Source organism: Rana temporaria, chromosome 3 (genome assembly GCF_905171775.1).
Source record: "Rana temporaria chromosome 3, aRanTem1.1, whole genome shotgun sequence".
Classification (NCBI taxonomy): Eukaryota; Metazoa; Chordata; class Amphibia; order Anura; family Ranidae; genus Rana; species Rana temporaria.
The window spans coordinates 422,989,046-423,014,095 of NC_053491.1; the positions used below are offsets into that span (position 1 = coordinate 422,989,046).

General features: G+C 42.5%; 1 protein-coding gene across 10 annotated transcripts in view; it reads right to left on the reverse strand.

Moving 5' to 3' along the window:
- ANK1 (ankyrin 1) overlaps positions 1–25,050 on the reverse strand; it is a 373,803-nt gene that overhangs the window by 46,085 nt on the left and 302,668 nt on the right. For all 10 annotated transcript variants that reach the window (XM_040346192.1, XM_040346197.1, XM_040346201.1 and 7 more), the window contains 8 exons: positions 24,516–24,612; positions 22,883–23,111; positions 17,737–17,862; positions 13,968–14,087; positions 11,611–11,695; positions 10,017–10,091; positions 7,653–7,784; positions 6,869–7,042 (listed from right to left, as the gene is read on the reverse strand). In XM_040346192.1, the coding sequence (XP_040202126.1) occupies positions 6,869–7,042; positions 7,653–7,784; positions 10,017–10,091; positions 11,611–11,695; positions 13,968–14,087; positions 17,737–17,862; positions 22,883–23,111; positions 24,516–24,612 (1,038 nt within the window). The remainder of the gene's footprint in view (positions 1–6,868; positions 7,043–7,652; positions 7,785–10,016; positions 10,092–11,610; positions 11,696–13,967; positions 14,088–17,736; positions 17,863–22,882; positions 23,112–24,515; positions 24,613–25,050) is intronic.

Here is a 25,050-nt window from a genome sequence, read left to right on the forward strand (position 1 = left end):
ACTGGATTTTCCATACGATTTTTGGTGGATTCTGTTGGATGTTATACCCTGCTAGATGATTTAAAGTCCTGGTGAGCATCTAGTACTCTAGGAATATTTATACTGGATGAATTTTTACACACATCGTGATCAGACTTTGCAATACCTTAGTTGCTCTTTGGACTTTTATTGAATTTCTAATCAAGCGCTGCACTATATATACTGTAACAAGTATTTGAAATCCCAATAAATGCAAAGTGTGCATATCAAGCACACCAAATAACAGAAGCTGTACAAAACCTTGTAAGTAACAAAAACAATATATAGTGCAGCGTTTGATTAGTTAATCTAATAAAAGAAATTCAGTAAAAGTTCAAAGAGCAACTGAAGTATTGCAAAGTTTGGTCACAATGTGTGAAAAAGTTCATCCAGTATGAATATCTCTTGAGTGTTAGACACTCACCAGAACTTAAAAACATCTAGCAGTGTGTAATATAACAGAATCCACCAAAAAATCCGGTGAACATGAGCCTCTACCCGAACTATGCCCGTCAGAGCAAGATTCCTGTATGCTGGCTATTAGTTTATAAGTTTGTTGCTTTTATTCTAACATAGATTCTAACATCCATGCCATGGATTCTGGATACTGAAGCTGAGACTTGTGGTGTGCTGTGGTGGTTTGTGATGAATCACAACTAGTGCTCTCCAATTAGCAAGAAGCGTTGTGACTAAAAGGGAGGACCACTGCAGAGAGACCACTGCTCTCACACAGGTGTCCGTTTAATAAACTGTGAAGTTTTTTCTCAGTTCAAATATATATATACACACACACACACATGTATATATACATATGTATATGTGTGTGTGTGTATATATATATATACATACACACACATATATATATACAGTATATATATATACACACACATATATATACACAGTATATATATATATATATATATATATATATATACACACATACACACACACACACATATATACAGTATCTATATACACACGTGTGTGTGTGTTTATATATATATATATATATATATATTTTATGTTGTTAATATTCATTTTTAACCCACTGGTGCTGATATTAGGAAGAAATAAGCCTTCTTCCTCTTATCACACCAGCTTCTCTCCCAGATTCACCACCTCTGAGTTGGTGAATCTGGAATGGAGATATTTCAGTGGAAGAGCTGTGAAATCTTCAGATCTCGGTTTAATAAACTGGCCGTTTGTGACAAAACAGCCATGTGCTGTGATGAGAAGTGAAGAACATGTTCTCTGCTCCTTATCTCCGTTTATTAAACCGGCAATGCTCTGTGATAAGCCGTGATCATCATGATCTCGGCTTATCACGGTTTATTAACCCCCCTGGCGGTATTCCCGAGTCTGACTCGGGGTGAGATTTTTTGGCTACGATCGGTAACCCCGAGTCAGACTCAGGCTCGCCTCGCTGCAGCCACAGACAAAGTTACTTACCTTGTCCCTGGATCCAGCGATGCCACCGCGCTGTGTGAGCGAGCGGGACCTCGCTCGATTCACACAGTGCCTCTGTGTGCCGCCGATCAAAAAGGTAAACAAACACCTTACATACAGTATACTGTAATCTTATAGATAACAGTACTGTATGCAAAAAATACACACCCCCCTTGTCCCTAGTGGTCTGCCCAGTGCCCTACATGTTCTTTTATATAATAAAAACTGTTATTTCTGCCTGCAAACTGTAGATTGTCCATAGCAACCGAAAGTGTCCCTTTATGTCAAAAATGGTTTTAGAGCAGCTAGAAAACAGCGATAATAAATTATAATCACTTGCAGAATTGAGCGATAGCGATTTGTGGGGAAATTCGTCATAAAAAAATAAAAGTAATGACAGCGACAATTCTGCAACTGAGCAAATTTCAGTGATTTGAGTTGATTACATTATTGAATCATTTTTATTATAATTATATTATTATTTGTTATAATTATTTATAATTATTTATTATATTATAATTTATAATTTTGTTTTTAAAAAAAAATCATACCCGGGATGCCTACTAGACTCTTGTTTGGTCAGATTTAAGTTAGTTATTCCTAAGAATTACAGGCCTACAGTATAAAACACCAAATTTCCTTGCAAATAATGGTACCGCTTTCAGCACCTTTTTTCTGAAATAATCGTACCGCCAGGGAGGTTAAACCTACACCTCAGAGTGCAGCAGTCCTTTAATTGCAGCCTGCACCTTAGATTTTGGTCAGCTGGGGAGTTATTTCACTACTAATCACAGCAAGAACCTTGCTTTAACACTTTTTACAGCATGAAGTCTATTTTGCTGCTTTCTTAAGCTTTAGTTGGGCCTTAAGGGTAAGGGAAAAATGTAATAAAGAGAAGACCGTAAACCTGTACAACGAAGAGCACGAAAGCTGAATCAACTTTAATATTGTTTTTACTGGACATGTAAAAAATGGTTATATTTTGTAAATGCATTTATTACTTGAATTAATAAATGACCTCTGATTTCTAGGTGTGTACATTTTTATGTGATGGGAAAACATTTGGCACAGATGTTCTAGTAGGAAAACCACTCATAGACAAGGAGGGAATGTGTCACAATCAATCGTTTATAATGTGTATAGAGCTTCATCTCCAAACGAAGTTGCAAGAATAGGAGGGCTGTCAAGGTAGTAAAAAAAATGTATGCATTATATAAAAGAATAGGTCTTCATACTTTGGTTGGCATCGCTTTTAGTGCTGCCACATTGGGAATGGCTGTGGTGAGGACTTGGTCATTCTGAAAATTATGCTTCCAACAGAATTACATAAAGATGCCATATGGCTGGCCAAGGGGGAAAGGCTTTCACTATATAGGATTTTACTATTCTCATGTATTAATGTATTGCACTTTAAATTGATTATGTGTAATATAAAATAGATCACGCATTGCATATGAATTTACATTAGTATACATTAAAGGATATCCAAAATGTAATTCACAGTGTTTTCAGCACAAATTATTTAAAGTGGAACTTAAAACCAAAACCTTGTTTTTAAGTTGTTATTCAAGTCAGAGTTTTATTGCTGCTTAAAGCGGAGGTTCACCCAAATAACATCTATATAAGATCATATTCTTTATACTTCCAACATGTACAGTAGGTCCCTTTTTTTTTGGCTGTACATACCTTAATATGGCTATTTTCAATCCGGCTTCCGGGTACTCACTCCCGCGGTAGTAGGCGTTTCTATGCTTCGCCCAGATGATTGACGTCCTTGAGAAAAAGTTCCCCCCGGCGGAAAAGGCCCCCCTATTGCGTAGGCGCGTCACGAGAGTCACGGAGTTTCCGAAAGAACCCGAACAGCTCTATAGAGCGCCTGCGCAGTCAGCTCTACACGGCTCCTAGTTGGTGCGCAGGCGCCGTGTAGAGCCTACTCACAGCTCTGCATGTTCGGGTTCTTTCGGAAACTCTGTGACTCTCATGACGCACCTACGCAATAGGGGGGGAGGCCTTATCCGCCGGGGGGAACTTTTTCTCAAAGACGTCAATCATCTGGGCGAAGTCCCAGATGACATTGCGCCGCAGCATAGAAACGCCTACTCCTGCGGGAGTGAGTACCCCGAAGCCGGATTGAAAATAGCCAAAATAAGGTATGTACAGCCAAAAAGGGCCTACTGTACATGTTGGAAGTATCACCCAGGAACACAATCAGCAATAAAACTTCCAACCGTTTCCTGTTCTATTCAAAGAAAAAAAAAAGAAGATTTTGCTGGCGCTCCACTTTAAACAAACGTTTCCAGCTCTCAGGCCTTGTACACACGACCGAACATGTCCGCTGAAACTGGTCCGCGGACATGTCCGACCATGTGTAGGACCTAGCGGACAGTTTTCCGGCCTAGCGGACAGGTTTCCAGCGGACAAAAGTTTCTTAGCATGCTAAGAAACGTATCCGCTGGAAACCTGTCCGTCGGACATGTCCGCTGGTTAGTACGTCTAACCAGCGGACCGAAATCACGCGCATGCGTCGAATTGATTCGACGCATGCGTGGAAGCATTGAACTCCCGTGTTAGAGAACGTTGGTGTCTTCTACGTCACCGCGTTCTCTGTTCGTTGGGATTTTGGTCTGATGGTGTGTAAACACATCAGACCAAAAGCTCCCAGCAGACATGTCCGATGAAAACGGTCCGCGGACCGTTTTCATCGGACATGTCTGCTCGTGTGTACAAGGCCTAAGGTAGTTGTGCAGTAATGTCAGTGCTGTGTGTTTCATATGACTAGAAATGCTACAGAGATACTGTACATGCATCCCTCAGGACAAGGAGAGGGTTTGAGGGTGAGTGAGAAACCTGGTCCTGACTGATAAAGGGAGGAGAGTAGCATGAGGAGGTCAGAGGTCAGAGGTGAACGGATAAGCTCAGCGAAAGAGTGAGAGAGAAGAAGAAGAGAGAAAAAAAGAAAGAGTGGGTGAGACAAACACACATTGAGTCCAGCCCCCCCCCCCCCAGTTATTGAGTTATTGTCCCCGGGTAAGTGATGTGACAGATGTGAACTATACCAGTTAGTGGTTAGAAAAGGAGACACAGATCAGGGTGTACAGGAGCAGGCAATCCTTGCTGTTCTCAATGTCAGGCCTCATGCAGAAAGAGTAAAGGCCGCAATTCTGAAAGAATACTGTAAGGTGGAATTCCCCTTCTGGCATACAGATATTACTATACAGTACAAAGACAGTGGTGAGCTACTGGTAGACATGAGTATATATTTATTAGGAATTCATGTAAATTAAAGTATAGCTAAAGGCAAAACTTTTTTTTGGAGTGGAGAGGGATTCAAACATCTGCCAGTTTTTACTACAGTCTGTGCCTGTGTTTCATCAGATTAGGCAACCCGTCAGAATGTGTAACGGAAGTGACGTTTCGTCGCCGCCGCCGCCATCTTGCTACACCTTGCACTCGTCAATAGTAATGATACACCGAGAAGGGGGTAGGCAGACATCTTGTTACAACCACTGGAGTTTTGCATTATACAGGTTTTTTTAACAGTAAACTGAGTTTATATAGTCAAATACAGTAAACTGAGTTTATATAGTCAAATACAGTACTGTACATGTTGAATTTGAAAAGCAGCCAACTTATGTCAGATTGACAAACCTGTAAGATCAGCACGCTTGCCGCAGCTTTTAAAATTCAACATCTAAACTGTAATACCCCGTACACACGATCGGAAATTCCGACAATAAAACCGTGGATTTTTTCTGACAGAATGTTGGCTCAAACTTGTGTTGCATACACACGGTCACACAAATCTTGTCTGAAATTCCAACCGTCAAGAACGCGGTGACTTACAAGACATACGACGAGCCGAGATCAATGAGGTTCAATAGGCAGTTCGGCTCTTCTGCTTGATTTTGAGCATGCATGTTTTTTTGAATACAGACGAGCACAATTTCCAACAAGAACTTTTTCCGTCAGAAAATGTTGGATGGAGCATACACACAGTCGTAATATCCGACCAAAAGCTCACATTCAACTTTTTTTTTTACGGAAAATCCTATCGTGTGTACAGGGCATAAGAAGGAGTTGTAAGTACTGTATTTCACTATATAAACTCAGTTTACTGTTAAAAAAAAACGTGTAAAATGCAAAACTCCGGGGGTGCTATGTAACATTGAATGGTTGATGGAGCTATTCTCCTAGGTGATATATGGGCAGGTATACCCGCCCACCCACGGACGTTCTGAATTTATTTTGCTGTACTGTTATGTTCTGTAAATTGCCTGAGTTGAAATGCTAAATTATAAAGAGCTTTTTCTGTTAAAAAAAAAAAAATGCAAAACTCCGGTGGGTGTAACAAGATGTCCGCTTTCCCCTTTCTCAGTGTATCCTTTCTATGGAGGAGTGCCTGGTGTAGCAAGATGGTGGTGAAGAAACGTCACTGATGTTCTGATGGGTCGCCAAAACTGACAAAACCACTCTATTAAGAAGACTCAACCTCTCTTTTTCTTCTGTTTACCATGATCATTGAAAGTGAAAGTAAAAAAAAAAAAAATCCAAAGTTTGGGTTTTCCCCAGAAAAGTAATAGAGGAAATCTTCCAATGGAGACACTAGTTCTGGTGACCTGGGGGTCCCCAAGGAATTCCCTTAATTTGTAGGGATTTCCTCTCACTTCCTGTTTGACTATGGGACAGGAAGTGAAAGGAGATCTTCGCAATCGGACACAGATGGTAAAAAAAACGTTTTGCCTATAGTTCTACATTAAATAATTTTTAAGAATACAGCCAGTGAACTCATAATTGGCAAAGGGCTATGGGCTTTGATCGGCAAATGCAGCGTAATCTTGACATCAGTTTGAGATGCTTCGGAGATCATTTAGAATTGACTGCAGGTGCATTAAACCCGCAGTTGATCTGCATTTGACCTGCCAATGAGAACAATCAACTGCACAAGATTTTCCTAACTAATCACTAAGCACAGTGTATGAACATGTACACTCAGCTAATCATGAAGGGTTGTTTACTATTTGGATCTGTGGACTGCCCCCGTATGTCTACCTATCACCTTTACAAACCAGAGTACCTGAGGTCTTCAAGGAAACCTTTGATTAGAAAGCCATGAAGGCTGTCAGAGGGCTTCTTTGTTATATTGAGTGATTGTTTTCAAGCTAATCTTTAGCAGATTGTTTTTTTTGTTCAGTGCGTGATCAGTATAAGCACAGAGACTCTGATGTGCGCAAACTGCATCAATATAGTGTGGGACAGCCATTAAAAATGATCTATCTATCTATCTTCTAATGGAAATCACTTTAGATTTGTACCCCTTATTTCTAGACTTCCATGCCAACTATGTATTGATAAATACTACCTAAATATAACTGAATCCTAATGAGGACCTTGCATGTTCACGTACCTGGTGATGACCCCCAGGGGAGTGTACCATTCCTCTGAGAGGGGGAAATAGAGCCATCGCTGTTTGTGTAGCGCCGATCTCCCATTAAACTCCTGCTCTGCCGCCCTGAGCCTTCCAACATGGTGACAATTTCATTGCGGTCAATGTTACGCAGAGCTGTGTATAAATCTTCCACTGTGTGAAATATAAATGTAATAAAATAACATAATAGTATTTAAATAAATAGAAAATAAAATGATATTTAACACTGCTCTACAGTCCGTCTTTGGTAAACCTGTTTCTGTAATTCTTCGCCAATCAAACAAGCTAAGCTGTAGACTAAACATCTGTATGTACGTAGTATCAGCCATTTCTAGTGAGGCATCTAGGCCTGAGGAGGGCTACAACAGACCAACTACCCCTTTACAAATTACCTATATAATGTTTACATATAATTCATCATCTGTACATTTCACTACAGCTTTTCAAAGTGAAACATTTTTATGGAAAAGATATATTATCAATGTATGGCTATTCTGCCATCTGTGGGAGCCGTCCCATAATCTCCTGTAATTGTAAACATGGAGTTGGTTCTATTCAACCTTAATGTGCCCAGGGCAGGAATGAGCCAGGCCACCATTGCTGAAGGCTGCACCAGTATGCAGCTTGCCACTTCAATCAGAAGGAATGACATCAATGAGTCAGGTTGGGGTCTCCATGTTTGATAAGGATAATCAGTGTTCTATCTGTTCCCTGGAAAATATTTAGCCCCAGCAGGTAGAATAATGGTTCTGAGTGTACCTACATTTTGCGTTAGAGCCTTGCCGTGATGCCCAAAGATGCAGTAAGGCCGCACTCTGCTCCAACAAAGAGTTGGGGTTTTCCACTCGAATCCTGTTGATGTCATCCATCTCAAACTGCAACTCACGAGCCAGTTCTGTAAGCAGGACATGGTCACATTAGTAACTGGGAATTATGGCCATATTAGACAATTTTTTTTACATATCATCAAAATACATGGTAACGTTCATCTTATAAATGTATTTATTTTATTTTAATGTATGTTATACTCTATTCCAGTATTCTCAACTCCAGTCCTCAAGGCGCCCCAACAGGTCTTGTTTTCAGGCTTCCCATTATTTTGCATAGGGTGATTTAATCAGTTTCACTGCCTTAGTAATTACCACAGCCGTTTCATCGGAGGGAAATTCTGAAAACGTGACCTGTTGGGGCGCCTTGAGGACTGGAGTTGAGAAACGCTGCTCTATTCTATGGTCATACAGGGACTGGAGGAAAGTCCAGTCCAGCAGTGGCCCGTCCATATGCCGGATGCATGGATTCCTATGGGAGTTTTTTTTTTTAGACGCACATGATTAAAGCCTGAGGCCTAATTGGCTTAAAAAAGGGTGGGCCCCGAGCCCACCCAGTTGTGTGACAATAGCAAATTAATATTCGCTATTATCTTCCTGATTCTCCTTCTGGCCCATCATGGAAATCGGGAAGCGGGTCCTGAGACTGACCGGCCGAGAGGAGAAACACTCGTATTGGAGGAGAGGAGGTAGAGGAGGAGGAGATGCAGGAGAAAAGGGTCAGAGAGCTGAAGTCACACCACGGAGCTCAGTTAGGAGATCTATGACAGCTGATTGGAAGGAAGGGACACACCCCCTCCACACAGTGCAGAGAAACATATAGTGATCTTGGTGTTGAGGTATTCACTTTAAGGTCTTTACAGAGGACAATGGGGCACTACGTCTGGATGAAAAGACGTAGGATGGAAAGGCTAAGTCACAGTAAGACCTCGTACACACGGCCGAGTTTCTGGGATTTTTTTTTTGCCGAGGAAACCGGTCGTGTGTACATTTTTCGACGAGGAAACTGTCGAGGATCCCGTTGAGCCAAAAAGAGAGCATGTCTTCTTTTTCCTCGACGGGAATGGAGAAACTTGCCTTGTTGAGTTCCTCGACAGTCTAACAAGGAACTCGATGAGGAAAATTACGTGTTTCGCCCGTCGAGTTCCTCGGTCGTGTGTACGAGGCTTTAGAGCTGTGAAAATGTGGAATAGACTCCCTCCAGAGCGGGTTCTGGCCAACTCAGTAGATCGTTTTAAAAAAGGCCTGGACTCTTTCCTAAATGTACATATCATAATTGCATACAGCGGAACCTTGGATTATGAGCATAGTCCGTTCCAGGAGTTTTGGAACGCATATCAAAGCGAGTTTCCTCATAAAAGTCAATGGAAACGAAGATCTCTAGTTCCGCATTGACTTCTATGGCATGCAATACCGCATGTAGCCAGAGGTGGGGGGAGCCTCGGAAAATACTTGGGAACAGCTTGGCTGATCTCGGAAACCCTCGTACAGGTTTGAAAATCCTTGGGAACTGAGTATTTCCAAGTGATTCCGAATATTTCCTAACGGCTCCAAATCATTCCGAGTGTCACCAGCGCCCCCGCACCTCTGGCCAAATGCGGTACTGGACATCCCATTAGCTTGAATTCTGCTTGTTTTGCGAGACAACACTCGCAAACCGAGAATAATACTTATAGGTAAAGTTGATCCGGAGAATATCTAATGGCTTCTTGGGGGATCAAAGTGGGATTTAGAATGATGCTTAATTGTGGATTTTTTTTGCCTTCCTCTGGATCAAATGAGGGTATAGGATTGTGTATATGTATGTGTGTGTTTTTTTTTCCTGTCGGTTGAACTGGATAACCTGGTGTCTTTTTTTTAACCAGATTAACTGTGTAACTAGGCGCTAGAAAATGACACATAACAGACAAAGTAAGGAGACAGATGACAGCAGTCTACAAGCTCTGTCATAGGCGATAACAGCATTAGCAATGTAATAAAGCTCTCAATTACATCAGAAGGAGATACAACAGCTGGATTAGGTGGCTATATTCACAGCTATGTGAGAAGGCTGTGGGGCAGCACAGATTTCTCCAGAAGCACATGTAACATATACTTTCATCTTGTAAATACTGTCAGACATATGGTGCATGATCAAGGAAATCTTTGATTATCCACCTGTCACCACAATTTCTAGACTAGGCACCCTATATTATACCAGTTACAATGAAAGTCAATCTAAAATATTTTGTTTCCATTTTGGACAGTGTAGGAAAGAGTTAGAAGCTATGCTGGGTTTTTATTCGTGAATTTGTACTTACCGGCCCAGCTGAGACCCAAGTGCTCTGATATAACAGCCATCTTCATGTCAACACGGTCAGTTCCACTAAGTGAACCTGGGAGGACAGAAAGATGTAGGAGACATTGAGAAAGAAACATAATGGGAGAAGCCGATGAAGGATAGAGGGGACTGTAGACAGAAAAGTACAGGAAGCCACAAGGGCCAATCAAGTCACGTCATTAAAAGCAGAACAGTAAAAAAAAAGATACCCTATGTATAGATATTTAAAGAACAATTTCATCACAAGAGCTAATGTAAAAAAAAAAAAATAACATTTCAATTTAATAAGCCACTTCTCCCTCCTAGTAATGGTTTCTTTTGCTATTAAAGTGATACTAAAGTCTTATTTTTTGGGGTTAAAAATAACAAACATGTTATACTTAACTTCTCTGTGTAATGGTTTTGCACAGAGCAGCCTAGATTCTCCACTTCTTGGGTCCTTCCCTGCTGCTCCTGGCCCCTCCCTCCTGCTGAGTGCCCCCAGAGCAAGCAGCTTGCTCTGGGGGCACCCAAGCCAAGCCCTTACTCTGTGTATCCATCCAGACACTGAGCCGTGGCTCCGCCCCATCCCCTTTCTCATCTCACTGGTGCACGGACTTTGATTGACAGTAGCGGGAGCCAATAACGCCCGCTGCTGTGTTTCAGCCAATTAGGAGGGAGAGGCCTCTTAGCCCTTGTGCAACATCGCTGGATCGAGAGGGAGCTCAGGTAAATATTAGGGGGGCTGCTGCACATCAAGGTTTTGTATCTTGCATAGAATGCATTAAGATAAAAAACCTTCTGCCTTTACTCAACTCAATTTAAACCCTTTAGGTTTTGGTTAGAGAACAAGGGATACCACCATAAAATAAACTATGTATGCTGTCTGTATCCCAACTAGGGATATTTGCCTTACCTACTGTTCTGTCTGATACCCCCCACCTGGACAGGAAAAGATACAAACAGCAATTAAAAGCTGAAAGAGATTCTAACCACCCCCCTCAACCATCTACTAAAAGAAACACATTTTTTTTTGCTCTCCATTTTTTGTTTTGTCTGAAAGTTATCAAACAAAAAGTGAGTAAAGCCGGGTACACACAGGCTGAAAATCGTCCAAAAATGGTCCACTTTTGACCCGTGTATTCAATTCCTCAGCTAACAGAAGCTGGTCGTGAGAACGAGCATGCTGGAAAACCATCATCTGATTGGCATCCACTCAGTACTTGCAGCCAATGACTGCGAGCGCTGACAGGTGTGTTCTGGCGTGTGAGGGCAGCCCCCGTGTCAGAACACAACAGCACAGCGGGAGAGATCGCATAGTTAATGCAGCGACCTCCTCCGTTTTTTTCATTCAGCCCGCTGGGTTGAATGAAGAACAACTTCCGGTGTGTACCAGGCTTAAATCTCTCCAGGAGCAATGCAATCAGCAATAAACTCTTGACGTTGTTTCTATTTTCTATTAAAAAAATCATTAGCCATTAGTTATGTTGCTTATAATCTTCATTGGCTATCTAGTCGAAATGTCTACAGATCCTGCATTGGTTATCTGCCCCTGGTCTTGCTACACCCTTCATATGTACCATCAATTCTCTCACCTCTTATGCTGTCATTCAGAAGGCTATACCTCTCTCTTAGGGCCAGCGGAGTCAGCGTCCTCCTTCTGTCAAGGCTGCCGGGAGTCTGTGACAACAAAACTCAGATTTAGACAACTTCACAATTTTTCAGTATGGCACCATATGGGCCTACTGAGTAAAGCAAGTTAAAGAGCATTCATGATGTACAAAGAGTAACAACAATTAATAACCAACCAGAACTCAGTTTACTACAGTCAGATTGGTGAAAGGTTAAAGTTGCTTGGTGCTATTGGTTACAGCATTTCCCACATTGCTCTTTCCTCTGCTGTTATAATGCACAGGTTCTCAAACTGTAGTACATATAGGCTAGGGGGAGGTTCTTCTGTTTCTAAAGTAAATCCATGTTAACAGTACAGGGTTTTAGCAAATAATAAATAATATAAAAAATACACTTGATAAAGTATTTTTAGTTACTTAGCGGGCCACGGGACTTTTTGGAAAACATTTATATGCAGTTAGGCTACTGGTAATTAATTTTACATGTCAAGCAGCCTTGTTATAGGATGCACAGACAAAACAAGCTATACAAGATATAAATGAACACAAGCACTGCACATTGAGGGTAAAGCCTAATGTTTGGTTAAGATAAGATAACATAGGATTGGTATACTGCATCAACAGCCTAACATGAGACAGGTAGATTATAACAGGTACATGTGACATAAAATAAGAAAAGGAAATGATAAAGTTGGAGCAAGGGGAAACCTACATTCCTTCCTTTATTTCCTAGAATTCCAACTACTGGTTTTCATTTGTTTTCATAAGATGGATGGATGCACATTCCTCTTGGCATATGTAAGCGGCCAATAAAGGAGCTTTTCACTGGAAAGTTGGAGGAGGTAGGTAGTACTAAGTTCCAAAGGTGGTAGGTGACTTTTTGTCAGCCAACGTGCCCTACCTTATTTACATTCCAGCGCTGCTGCCTTCAAGCTCTTCAGCATTGACGGTTGTTGGATGCCATTGACGGTTGTTTGGTGTCCCCCCAAAGCATACTGTGGTTCAATCCTCCAACTTCTACTTCATTGCTTTGTAGGATGCTTTGTATGGGGTTAGAGCAGTGGTTCTCAAACCTTGCTAGTGCCGTGACCCTTAATAAAATTTCCCAAGTTGTGGGGACCCCTAACAGTAACATTTTCGTAGCGTGAGTTGTCAGCACCCAAGGCAAGACAAGTAATTTGCGCCCCTAACCCAAGGACATTTAACGTTCTCTGAGTCCCTTCCACTCATACAGTATTAAAACCACTTATGGTACATTTTAGGATGTTCCACTCTCTTTGTTCTCCTTTCTTTCCCTTCTATCTCTCTCTATCGGCTGCGAAAAGGCTGGGAAAGCGGTGCAGGCTTCAGGAACAGCCCAGGATTTGGTGAAATCTGGCAAATTGTCATTCGACCCCCAGGTTGAGAACCACTGGGTTAGAGGATGGAACCATGGTGCACAATAGGTACAAAGGCATACAACACTCCCAGAGACTTGTGAAGGCTGAAGTGTTGGAACAGAGGAATGCAGGATACTTATTTGCCAATGTATTATGCATTTTGACCCTATCCTGAGTCTTGGCTTGACAAAGACCCCGGATAGGGATGAAATGTGCAACTGCTATGCTAGGTTTAAGCACAACATTGCCCCTCACCATAGCCAGTCCTTGCATGGATGTATACATATAAAAGCCTCAGTTAATGCCGCTCCTCGGGTCATCCCCCATGACATGTTTTGCCCCACCCACCAGGGCTTTATCATAAGGGTGACCTCTATGATTAAGCTGTAGTGGATGGGACGAGTGCCTACCATACTTATGGCAAATACGTTTTTGTTCCCTATAAGACCATGTCTTACATTCTGGCTTCATCATGGCTTCCATCATGTGCTTTGTGAGGAGTATAGAAAAAAAACTTGCTATGATTATCAGTATGTACTTTTTTTGACTGTGTGCATCAACTTGTTTCTTGTCTGAATGACACATAAATTAATCGACAGCAGGTTAGAAATATCCTAATTTACAGCAGCCCCGAAGTGAGATATAGATTGAAGAACTTAAAGGCAGAATAAGTTCTGGAGAGAACCCAACATTTGGGATTTTCTTTCACATTTCACTCTGGGTAACAGTAAACAGGACAGAGAGGGTGTATTTCCCTACGAGTGCACTGACAGCAATTGAAATTGAGAGAGGGAGTTGTGCAATAAAATAAGATCATATATGTGTCAAAAGCAGAACCCTCCATCCAAAAGGGTGCATCCACTTACACTTAGTACACTTACTCACAGTCAGACTGCACTGACATAAGAAGCTCATCGTAAAATGGCAGAGTGTTAGTCTCACCTGTGTGTACTGTGGCATCGTGACATTCAGGTGGCAGAGAACTTGCTGGGACTGTTCATATTTCATGGGTTTGCGGAGGAAGGAGAGAGACCCGCATGACTCCCGACTGCTGTCCCGTACCTGAGTGATCACACAAATGCAAGAGTCATATGTACTGTATATATCGGCAAGGAAGATGATGTCTTTAAACTAAAGTAAAAGTTAGCCTAGGATACTACTCTACAGGTCTGTTAAATGAATTAGTAAAATTGTGAGCACAAAGGGCCAGATCCACAAACGAGATACGACAGCGTATCTACTGATACGCCGTCGTATCTCTGTTTCTAACTATGCGAATGATTCATAGAATCAGTTACGCATAGCTAGCCCTAAGATCCGACAGGTGTAATTGAATTACACTGTCGGATCTTAAGGATGCAATTCTAGGCCGGCCATAAGGGGGCGAGGCCATTGCGGCCGGCGTAGAATATGCAAATGAAGACTTACGGCGATCCCCGAACGTCCCGTCGATCTAAATCTACGTAGTTTCCGTCGAGTTACGCCGCGGCTGAGCCCTAGTTCTCCTAAGCCATGTTAAGTATGGCCGTCGTTCCCGCGTTGAAATTTAAACATCAACGTCATTTGCATAAGACGTCCGTGAATGGCGCTGGACGCCATTTACGTTAACGTCTAAGCAAATGACGTCGGTGCGACGTCAGTTAGCGCAATGCACGTCGGGTAATTTACCCGACGGAGCATGCGCAGTACGTCCGGCGCGGGAGCGCGCCTAATTTAAATGGGACTCGCCCCATTCGATTGGGCCCGCCTTGCGCCGGACGGATTTAAGTTACACCGCTGCAAATTTCCAGATAAGTGCTTTGTGGATCGGGCACTAACTTGGAAAAATTACGGCGGTGTAACTTAAATCGGGAAAGTTAAGTTGCGCCCGGTCTACGTGGATCTGGCCCAAAATTCTTAATTGAAAAGTATAACCAAATAAAAAATGTAAAGTATAAAAAAATCACTGTCAATATCTAATAAAAATCATTATCAGTAGCTGGTAAAAATTGTAAAATAAATATTTGAAGTGTAAATCCCTATTAGATCAAGCTACTCTATGTATATTAAAAATACATAAATGTGTTTTTAAGTGCATTTTTAGTACCTTGATATGCTGCTTTTAAGGAATATATATAAATTTGAGTTTTTATGCCCCAATTTCAGCTTTCAAGTATATGTGAACTCTTACTTTGCAAAACAACACATTTGATTTAAAATAGAAATACAAGGCAAAATGTTTGTGTATAAACATACACACACACTAAAAAAATCAGCTGCATAAGGGGCTTAGAGAGCTGGGGTGGAGGCTGCATGGGGGCATGTCAGCAGGGGGGCAGAGAAACAGTGGTATACTAATCTTTTCAGTGATTAGTTGTACATGGGGGTGTGACAGCACAAGTCTGACCATTGCAGGACAGACAGGCAGGCTCACTGAATTTCCGGCAGGATCGCCAGGTATTTTTCTCTACCTGCAATCAGTTTAAAGAGACATAACATTGGGAGATTTGCATGTTATGGAGTCATATACTGAATTGTTTTGTTTTTTTTAGCTTTGCCCTAACACATACCGTACTTTAATTGCACTCCAAATGTGATGAAAGATTCAGACATACAGTGAGGGGAAAAGGTATTTAATCCCCTGCTGGTTTTGCATGTTTATCCACTGAAAAATAAATGATTAGTCTATAATTTTAATAGTAGGTTTATTTTAACAGTGACAGAATAACAATAAATATATCCAGAAAAACACATTTCAAAAAAGTTATAAATTGATTTGCATTTTAATGAGTGAAATAAGTATTTGACTTCTTCGCAAAACATAACTTAGTACTTGGTGACAAAACCCTTGTTGGCAATCACAGAGGTCCGACGTTTCTTGTAGTTGGCCAGGTTTGCACACATCTCAGGAGGGATTTTGTCCCACCTCTCTTTGCCGATCCTCCCCAAGTCATTAAGGTTTCAAGGCTGACGTTTGGTAACTCAAACCTTCAGCTCCCTCCACATATTTTCTATGGGATTAAGGTCTGGAGCCTTGCCTGTTTGTTTTGGGTCATTGTCATGCTGGAAGACCCATCCATGACCCATTCCAATGCCCTGGCTGAGGGAAGGGGGTTCTCACCCAAGATTTGACAGTACATGGCCCATCCATTGTCCCTTTAAAGTAGTAAAGTTGTCCTGTCCCCTTAGCAGAAAAACACCCCCAAAGCATAGTGTTTCCACCTCCATGTTTAACGATGGTGATGGTGTTCTTGGGGTCATAGGCAGCATTCCTCCTCCTCCAAAAACGGCGAGTTGAGTTGATGCCAAAGAGCTTGATTTTGGTCTCATCTGACCACAACACTTTCACCCAGTTCTCTGAATGATTCAGATATTCATCAGCAAACCTGAGACGGGTCTGTACATGTGCTTCCTTCAGCAGGGGGACCTTGCGGGCGTTGCAGGATTTCAGTCCTTCGCGGTGTAGTGTGTTACCAATTGTTTTCTTGGTGACTATGGTCCCAGCTGCTTAGAGATCATTGACAAGATTCTCCCATGTAGTTCTGGGCTGATTCCTCACCGTTCTCATGATCATTGAAACTCCACGAGGTGACATCTTGCATGGAGCCCCAGACTGAGTGAGATTGACAGCTATTTTGTGTTTCTTCCACTTGCGAATAATCGCACCAACTGTTGTCACCCTCTCACCAAGCTGCTTGGCGATGGTCTTGTAGCCCATTCCAGCCTTGTGAAGGTCTACAATCTTGTCCCCGACATCCTTGGACAGTTCTTTGGTCTTGGCCATGGTGGAGAGATTGGAATCTGATTGATTGCTTCTGTGGACAGGTGTCTTTTATACAGGTAACAAGCTGAGATAAGGAGCACTCCCTTTACGGGATTGTTCCTAATCAGCCATAAATCTTGCTGATTGATAGGAAATCAAATACTTTTTTCACTCATTAAAATGCAAATCAATGTATAACTTTTTTGAAATGCGTTTATTCTGGATTTTTTTGTTCTGTTTCTCACTGTTAATATAAATCTACCATTAAAATTATAGACTGATCATTTCTTTGTCATTGGGCAAATGTACAAAATCACCAGGGGTTCAAATACTTTTTTCCCTCACTGTAGACATTTCTGTGTATGTAAATTGAAACTGACTGGCGGTAACACCCTGCACCCAACTATGACTTTTTAAGAAGACAAATGTGTTTTGTGGAAGGGTTTATATGAGGACAGGGCTACATGCAGAAGGGAAACTCTACAAATGGGACAACATGAGATAAATAGGAAGCCTCGCAACCACTATCAGATGCATTCCTCTCTGCGAGGTGCGGTGATAATCAAGCCTTTGGCAATTTCCTTCTAAAGGAAGCAGAGATGGGTTCTCACCTGACCACTCAACATGCATTATATATATGCACTGCATGAATTATGTATCACTCCTCCATTATATTACAGACTGAGCCCACGGAGGCAATACATGGGCAGCTACAGGGCTGGAGGGTAATGGAGCGCTGATGCCCAGTAGGGGAATGGACCGGGGTATATTTATTGCTGCTATAGGAAACAATGAAGATAGCAAATCCACTTTTGGCAATTAAATAATGGATAGCGAACAATCCTCCAGAATAGCAATCACAGACTCCCCTAGTACTTTTCCAAAAACTTTAAAATCAAACCCAAAATTTCCAATAGCCGTGTTACTATGCATTCTGACACTGATGAGAAATAAATCACAAGGTGTCACCTTAATGGGCAGTGCAAGCCTGTTCTCTTTAAATGCCTGGAAAGTAAAACTCCTCTGCTGTGTTGCTTTCTTCAAAGGAATAAGATTTCCCGACAGCTCCACAAACAGCTGCGTTCCATCCATCACCTGTAAACACAAAGTTATAATATAACTCAATCTCAGTCCATGGAACAACATCATATCTTTGAAAAGTTTTCTCACTGCTGCCATTTAAAAACACTTATGTATACCTAAAATCAGAATATCAATATAAAATTGTCATTAAATGTATGCTGTGCAATGGAGAGGAAGGTCGGGTTCCAGGAAAGTCGTAGTCTGTGGTGACACCATGTGTAAGGATGACTGAACTGCTATTTCTGTATGGAAATACAGGGCGTTACTGCTGCAGGAAGATTCCTAATGACTCCCAATGTGATTCAGTGCTAGTCCAGTGTCTCAGTGTAATGACTTTTCCTATACTGTTACTATATTCCAGTGTCACTAGATGCTTTCTCATTTATTGTTACTATGTACCCATGTCACTGGATGCCTCCTGTATTGTTGTTACTATATTCCAGTGTCACTAGATGCTTTCTCATTTATTGTTACTATGTACCCATGTCACTGGATGCCTCCTGTATTGTTGTTACTATATTCCAGTGTCACTAGATGCTTTCTCATTTATTGTTACTATGTACCCATGTCACTGGATGCCTCCTGTATTGTTGTTACTATATTCCAGTGTCACTGGATGCTTCTTCATTTATCGGCGTATACCGTGCACTTTTTTGCCCTGAAAGTCAGGGCAAAATCGTGGGTGCGCGATTTACGTTGATACCCGCTTCCCGGCATATACAGAGCGCAGTACACTCGGGTATAGTCGGGCAGGCTCGGCTCCTCTCACGGTCACGTCCTGGACGCACAGGACGCACAGGACGTGACCACAAGAGGAGCCAAGCCTGCCCGACTATACTGCGCTCGGTATATGCCGGCGCAGTGGTTCAAACTCAGTGCGGGAAGCGGGGATCGAGCGGGGAGGACACCACGATGGCCACAGAAGGACGCCGGACCCGACGAGGAGGACACCACCGAAGCCGCAGACAGACGCCGGACCCGACGAAGCCGCCACGCAAGACACCAAAACTGTAAGTACTAAAATGTTTTTTTTTTACAGGAATGCGGGTCCACATTAGGGGTGCGCGCTATACGCCGGGGCGCGCAATACCCCGATAATTACGGTATGTACCTGTGTCACTAGATGCTTTATCATTTATTGTTACTATGTACCCATGTCACTGGATGCTTTCTCATTTATTGTTACTATGTACCTGTGTCACTGGATGCTTCATCATTTATTTTTACAATGTACCAGTATTACTAGATGCTTCCTCATTTATTGTTACTATGTACTAGTGTCAATGGATGCCTCCTGTATTATTATTTCTATATTCCAGTGTCACTAGATGCTTCCTCATTTATTGTTACAACGTACTAGTGTCACTGGATGCCTCCTGTATCATTATTATTACTAAATTACAGTGTCACCAGATGCTTCCTCGTTTATTGTTACTATGTACCCATGTCACTGGATGCCTCCTGTATCATTATTACTATATTACAGTGTCACCAGATGCTTCCTCATTTATTGTTACTATGTACCCATGTCACTGGATGCCTCCTGTATTGCTGGTAGGTTAATTGGCTTCTGCCTAAAAATTGGCCCTTGTATATGAATGTGAGTTAGGGACCTCAAGCCCCGTACACACGGCCGAGGAACTCGACGTGCCAAACACATCGAGTTCCTCGGCCAGTTCAGCACTGAAGCCGCCGAGGAGCTCGGCGGGGAGAGAGCTCCCATAGAACAACGAGGAAATAGAGAACATGTTCTCTATTTCCTCGCCGAGCTCCTCGTCGGCTTCCTCTGCCGAAAGTGTACACACGGCCGGGTTTCTCGGCAGAATTCAGCCAGAAACTCGGTCGGAAGCTGAATTCTGCCGAGGAAACTGGTCGTGTGTACGGGGCCTCAGATTGTAAGCTCCTTGAGGGTAGGGATTGATGTGAATGTACAATATATATGTAAAGCGCTGCGTAAATTGACGGCGCTATATAAGTACCTAAATAATAGTAATAATAATTACTATATTCCAGTGTCGCTAGATGCTTCCTCATTTATTGTCACTATGTACCAGACCAGTGTCACTAAATGCTTTCTCATTTATTGTTAATATGTATCCGTGTCACTGGATGCCTCCTGTATTGTTGTTACTATATTCCAGTGCCACTAGATGCTTCCTCGGTTATTGTTACTATGCACCTGTGTCACTGGATGCTTCCTCATTTATTGTTACTATGTACTAGTGTCACTGGATGCCTCCTGTATTATTATTATTACTATATTCCAGTGTCACTAGATGCTTCTTCTTTTATTGTTACTATGTACCCATGTCACTGGATGCCTCCTGTATTGTTGTTACTATATTCCAGTGTCACTAGATGCTTCTTCATTTATTTTTACTATGCACCCATGTCACTGGATGCTTCCTGTAAAATTATTACTATATTCCAGTGGCACTAGATGCTTCCACATTTATTGTAACTATGTACCTGTGTCACTAGATGCTTCCTCATTTATAGTTACTAAGGATCCGTGTCACTGAACGTTTCCCTATTTATTGTTACTATGGGCCTGATCCACAAAAGGGATACGCTGGCGTTTCTACTGATACGCCGTCGTATCCCTGTTTCTATCTATGGAACTGATCCACAGAATCAGTTTCACATAGATAGGCAGAAGATCTGACATGTGTAAGGGACTTACACTGTCGGATCTTAGGATGCAGTACCGCAGCCGCCGCTGGGGGCATTTCTCGTCGAAATCCAGCGTCGGGTATGCAAATTAGCACTTACGGAGATCCACAAAGCTTTTACGCTTCGTTTTTTCTCCGTAAGTATTAGTTTGCAGTCGCAAAATTAGGGCTGCTTTTACAAGGTCTAAACTGTTTACACCTTGTAAAAGTATACCCTTCTATCCCGCGTCGCTGTCATTTTTTTTTTACATTTTTTTTTTCCCACCGCAACTCTTTTTTTTTTTTTACGCCCGTTGCGATTCTCAAAACCCTGCGCAACGTAAAACCGCGCAAAGCACGTCGGGAATCATGTATCATTCCTCCATTGTATTACAGACTGAGTCCACAGAGGCAATACATGGGCAGCTACAGGGCTGGAGGGTAATGGAGCGCTGATACCCAGTAGGGAAATGGATCGTGGTATATTTATTGCTGCTATAGGAAACAATGTAGATAAATCCACTTCTGGCAATTACATAATGGATAGCGAACAATCCTCCAGCAGCACAGAATAGCAATCACAGGCTCCCCTGGATGTTTCCTCATTTATTGGTACTATGTACCAATGTCACTGGATGCCTCCTGTATTCTTACCACTGTATATCTTTACCACAGGATGTTTCATCATTTATTGCTACTGTATACCAGTGTCAGTATTTGTATCTTAATTTATTGTTACTGTATATACCCATTTCATTGGATGCTTCCTCATTATCATTATTATTACTACCATATACCTGTGTCATGGATACTTCCTCATTTATTGCTACTATATTCCAGTGTCACTGGATGCTTCATCATTTATTGTTATTATGTAGTCGTGTCACTGGATGCCTCCTGTATTATTATCACTGTATACCTTTACCCCTGGATGTTTCATAATTTATTGCTACTATATACCAGTGTCAGTGGATGCTTCCTCATTGTTTGGTACCATATGCTGTATCAGTGTTTTTACCATGTACCCATGTTATTGGATGCTTCTTCGTTTGTTGTTACATACAATGTACCTGTGTCACTAGATGTTTCCTCATTTATTGTTACCATGTAACACTGGATGTTGCCATCATTTATAGCTACTATATACCTGGGTCAGTGGGCGCTTCCTCGTTTAAAGTTACTACAGTGGAACCTTGGTTTACGAGTAACGCGGTTAACAAGCATTTTGAAAGACGAGCAACTTTTTAAAAAAAATCCTGGCTCGGTTTGCGAGTGTTGTCTTGCAAAACCAGCAGAATTCAAGCTAATGGGGTGTGCAGTACTGCATTTGGCCAGAGTTGCAGGGGGTGCCAGTGACACTCGGAGTTCAGAGCCGTTTGTAAATACTCAGAAACACTCGAAAAAACTAATTTTCTGGGTGTTTCCGAGATCAGCCGAGCTATCCCCGAGTATTTCCAAGGCTTTTTGGCGCCCCCAACATCTGACCACATGTGGTATTGCATTCCATAGAAGTCAATGCGGAACAAATTAATTTCGTTTGCATTGACTTCTATGGGGAAACTCGCTTTGATATGCGAGTGCTTTGGATTACAAGCATTCTCCTGGAACGGATTATGGTCGGAATCAGAAGGTTCCACTCTATATGCCAGTGTTACTGGATGCCTCCTCATTTATTGTTACCATGTACCAGTGTCACTGCATGCCTCCTGTATTATTGTTACTATAAAGCAGTGTCAGGCCTTGTACACACGAGCAGAGATGTCCGATGAAAACGGTCCGCGGGATTTTGGGCCAGCGGACATGTCCGATGAGTCGTACTAACCATCGGACATGTCCGACGGACAGGCTTCCAGTGGATAAGTATCTTAGCATGCTAAGAAACTTTTGTCCGCTGGAAACCTGTCCGCTAGGCCGGAAAACTGTCCGGTAGGCCCTACACACGGTCGGACATGTCCGCGGAAACTGGTCCGACGGACCAGTTTCAGCGGACATGTTCGGTCGCGTGTACAAGGCCTCACAGGACACGTCTTCATTTAGTGTTAGTATAATATGTTGTCAGTGGATGTTTCCTCTATAATTATTACAATATAACAGTGTGACTCAATGTTTCCTCTTCTATGTATGAGTGGCACAGACATTTTTCTTTCCTCCACAGTTTTAACATGAGGCCCAGTATTTACTGACTGTGTAACATGGGGCATATCACTTTTGGTTGCTGGGGACAATACATAATGTTCCCTGGGTTATTTATAGGATGTCTCGATGTCATGGAATGAAATCCATCAGGACTGACAGAAAGTTCTGATAGATGTGTGTGACGTTTACTCACTGCTCCCAAGCCTCTTAAACATTATGCTTGGACTACAGACACCACAATGTACCTCAATGTCCCGGCTGCGTGCCACCTCGGTGAAATTCTCATGCTGTTCCAGCGTCTTCTCCAGTTTATCACCCGTCATGCAATAGCAGCGCAGACGTCCTTCCCGCCCATCTGACATTTTTGCAAAGACCACAAATCGTGCAGTGTATGGCACGGCACTGAGATCCCGGTACAGCTGGGAGGAGAAGGAAACGGCCTCGGCAGTGCGAGGACAATCTGACAGCCAAAACCTGAAGCGATAACATAGGTTGGTGCAGAAAATATACAAATGAATGTGCTATTGTATAAAATATGGGTTTTATACAATAGCATAAAACCAATAGCAACAATGTGAGATAGGGATTAGCAACCATCAAAACCCCTAACAACCACAAAGAAGACTATTGAATAATGATTTCTGGTTGCTATAGGTTACAGCACATTGATCTCTTCTTTTATTAACCACTTGCAGACCGCCACATGTATATATACGTTGGCAGAATGGCACGGCTGCACAAAAGGGACGTCCTCGGTAAACGGTTCCGCTGGGTGCCCGCGATCGCCTCACGGAGCGGCAGAAAAGGGAGATGCCTATGAGAACAAGGCATTTCCCTGTTCTGCCTAGTGACAGGACAGTGATCTACTTCTCCCTGTCATCAGGAGCAGTGATCACTATCATTTCACTCGTAGCCCAGCCCTCCCACAGTTAGAATCACTCCCTAGGACACACTTAACCCATTCCTTGCCCCCTGATGGTTAACCCCTTCCCTGCCAGTGTCATTTACACAGTGGGCTGGATTCAGATACATTGGCGTATCTGTCCGCCCGGCGTAACGTATCTGAGATACGTTACGTCGCTCTAACTTTGGGCGCGAGTTCTTTATTCAGAAAGAACTTGCGCCCTTAGTTAGAGTGGCGTAGCGTATGTGTTGCGGCGTAAGGCCGCGTAATTCAAATGGGGATGTAGGGGGCGTGTTTTATTTAAATTTGCCTTGACCCCGAGTTTTTTTACGTTTTACTTGAACGGCGCATGCGCCGTCCGTAAAATCTCCCAGTGTGCATTGCTCTAAATGACGTCGCAAGGACGTCATTGGTTTCGACGTGAAGGTAAATTACGTCCAGCCGTATTCGCAAACGACTTACGCAAACAACGTAAAATTTCAAAACTCGGTGCGGGAACGACGCCCATACTTAACATTAGCTACCCCTCATATAGCAGGGGTAACTATACGCCGGAAAAAGCCAAGAACAAACAACGTAAAAAAAAAGCACGGGCGGTCGTTCGTTTCTGAATCGGCGTAAATCCTCATTTGCATATTAGTCGCATAAAAATACGGAATCGCCACCTAGCGGCCAGCCGGGAATTGCAGCCTAAGATCCGACGGTGTAAGACACTTACACCTGTCGGATCTTAGGGATATCTATGCGTAACCTGATTCTATGAATCAGGCGCAATGATACGACCGTCGGAACTCAAGAATAACGACGGCGTATCAGGAGATACGCCGTCGTATCTCTTTCTGAATCCGGCCCCCTATTTTTATAGCACTGATCGCTGTATAAATGACAATGGTCCCAAAATAGCGTCAAAACTGTCCGATGTGTTTGCCATAATGTTGCAGTCACGATAAAAATCTCTGAAAGTTATTGCTTACCTGGCAGAGACGTTGGTTGTAAAGTTGGCACATTCATTGGCATATATTAATTTTGTAGTTCCAGTTATGTCTTCCCATTGAGCAGGAGCTGTTCCACCTGTCAGGAAACAGAAGCATATGCAGAATAGAGAGAATACAAAGGACCCTTGCACTCCCAAATAATATATGGCATAGAATTCGTGTTTAAGAATCCATTATATTGCGAAATTTTGTTAATACCTTATCGTCACACCTACAGTATATGGGTTTGTTGCATATTTTAAAACTAAGGGCATTATTATGTCTCTGTCCCTCCACCCTCATCGTTGCATCTATAACAGACTCCACCCCTATGGGAGGTTTTTTACAAGCTTTTGGATTTTGTCAGTGGAAAAACCTTCTTTGCTACAGCCCCCCCCCCCTTTTTTTCTTACCTGAAGCACATCTGTTTCAGCCAGAGGCGTAACTAGAACCTTTTGGGCCCCGATGCAAGAAACCATGAAGGACCTCTGGTCCCAGGGCCTTCCCTCCGAGCCTGGGGCCCTTCCCAATAAAT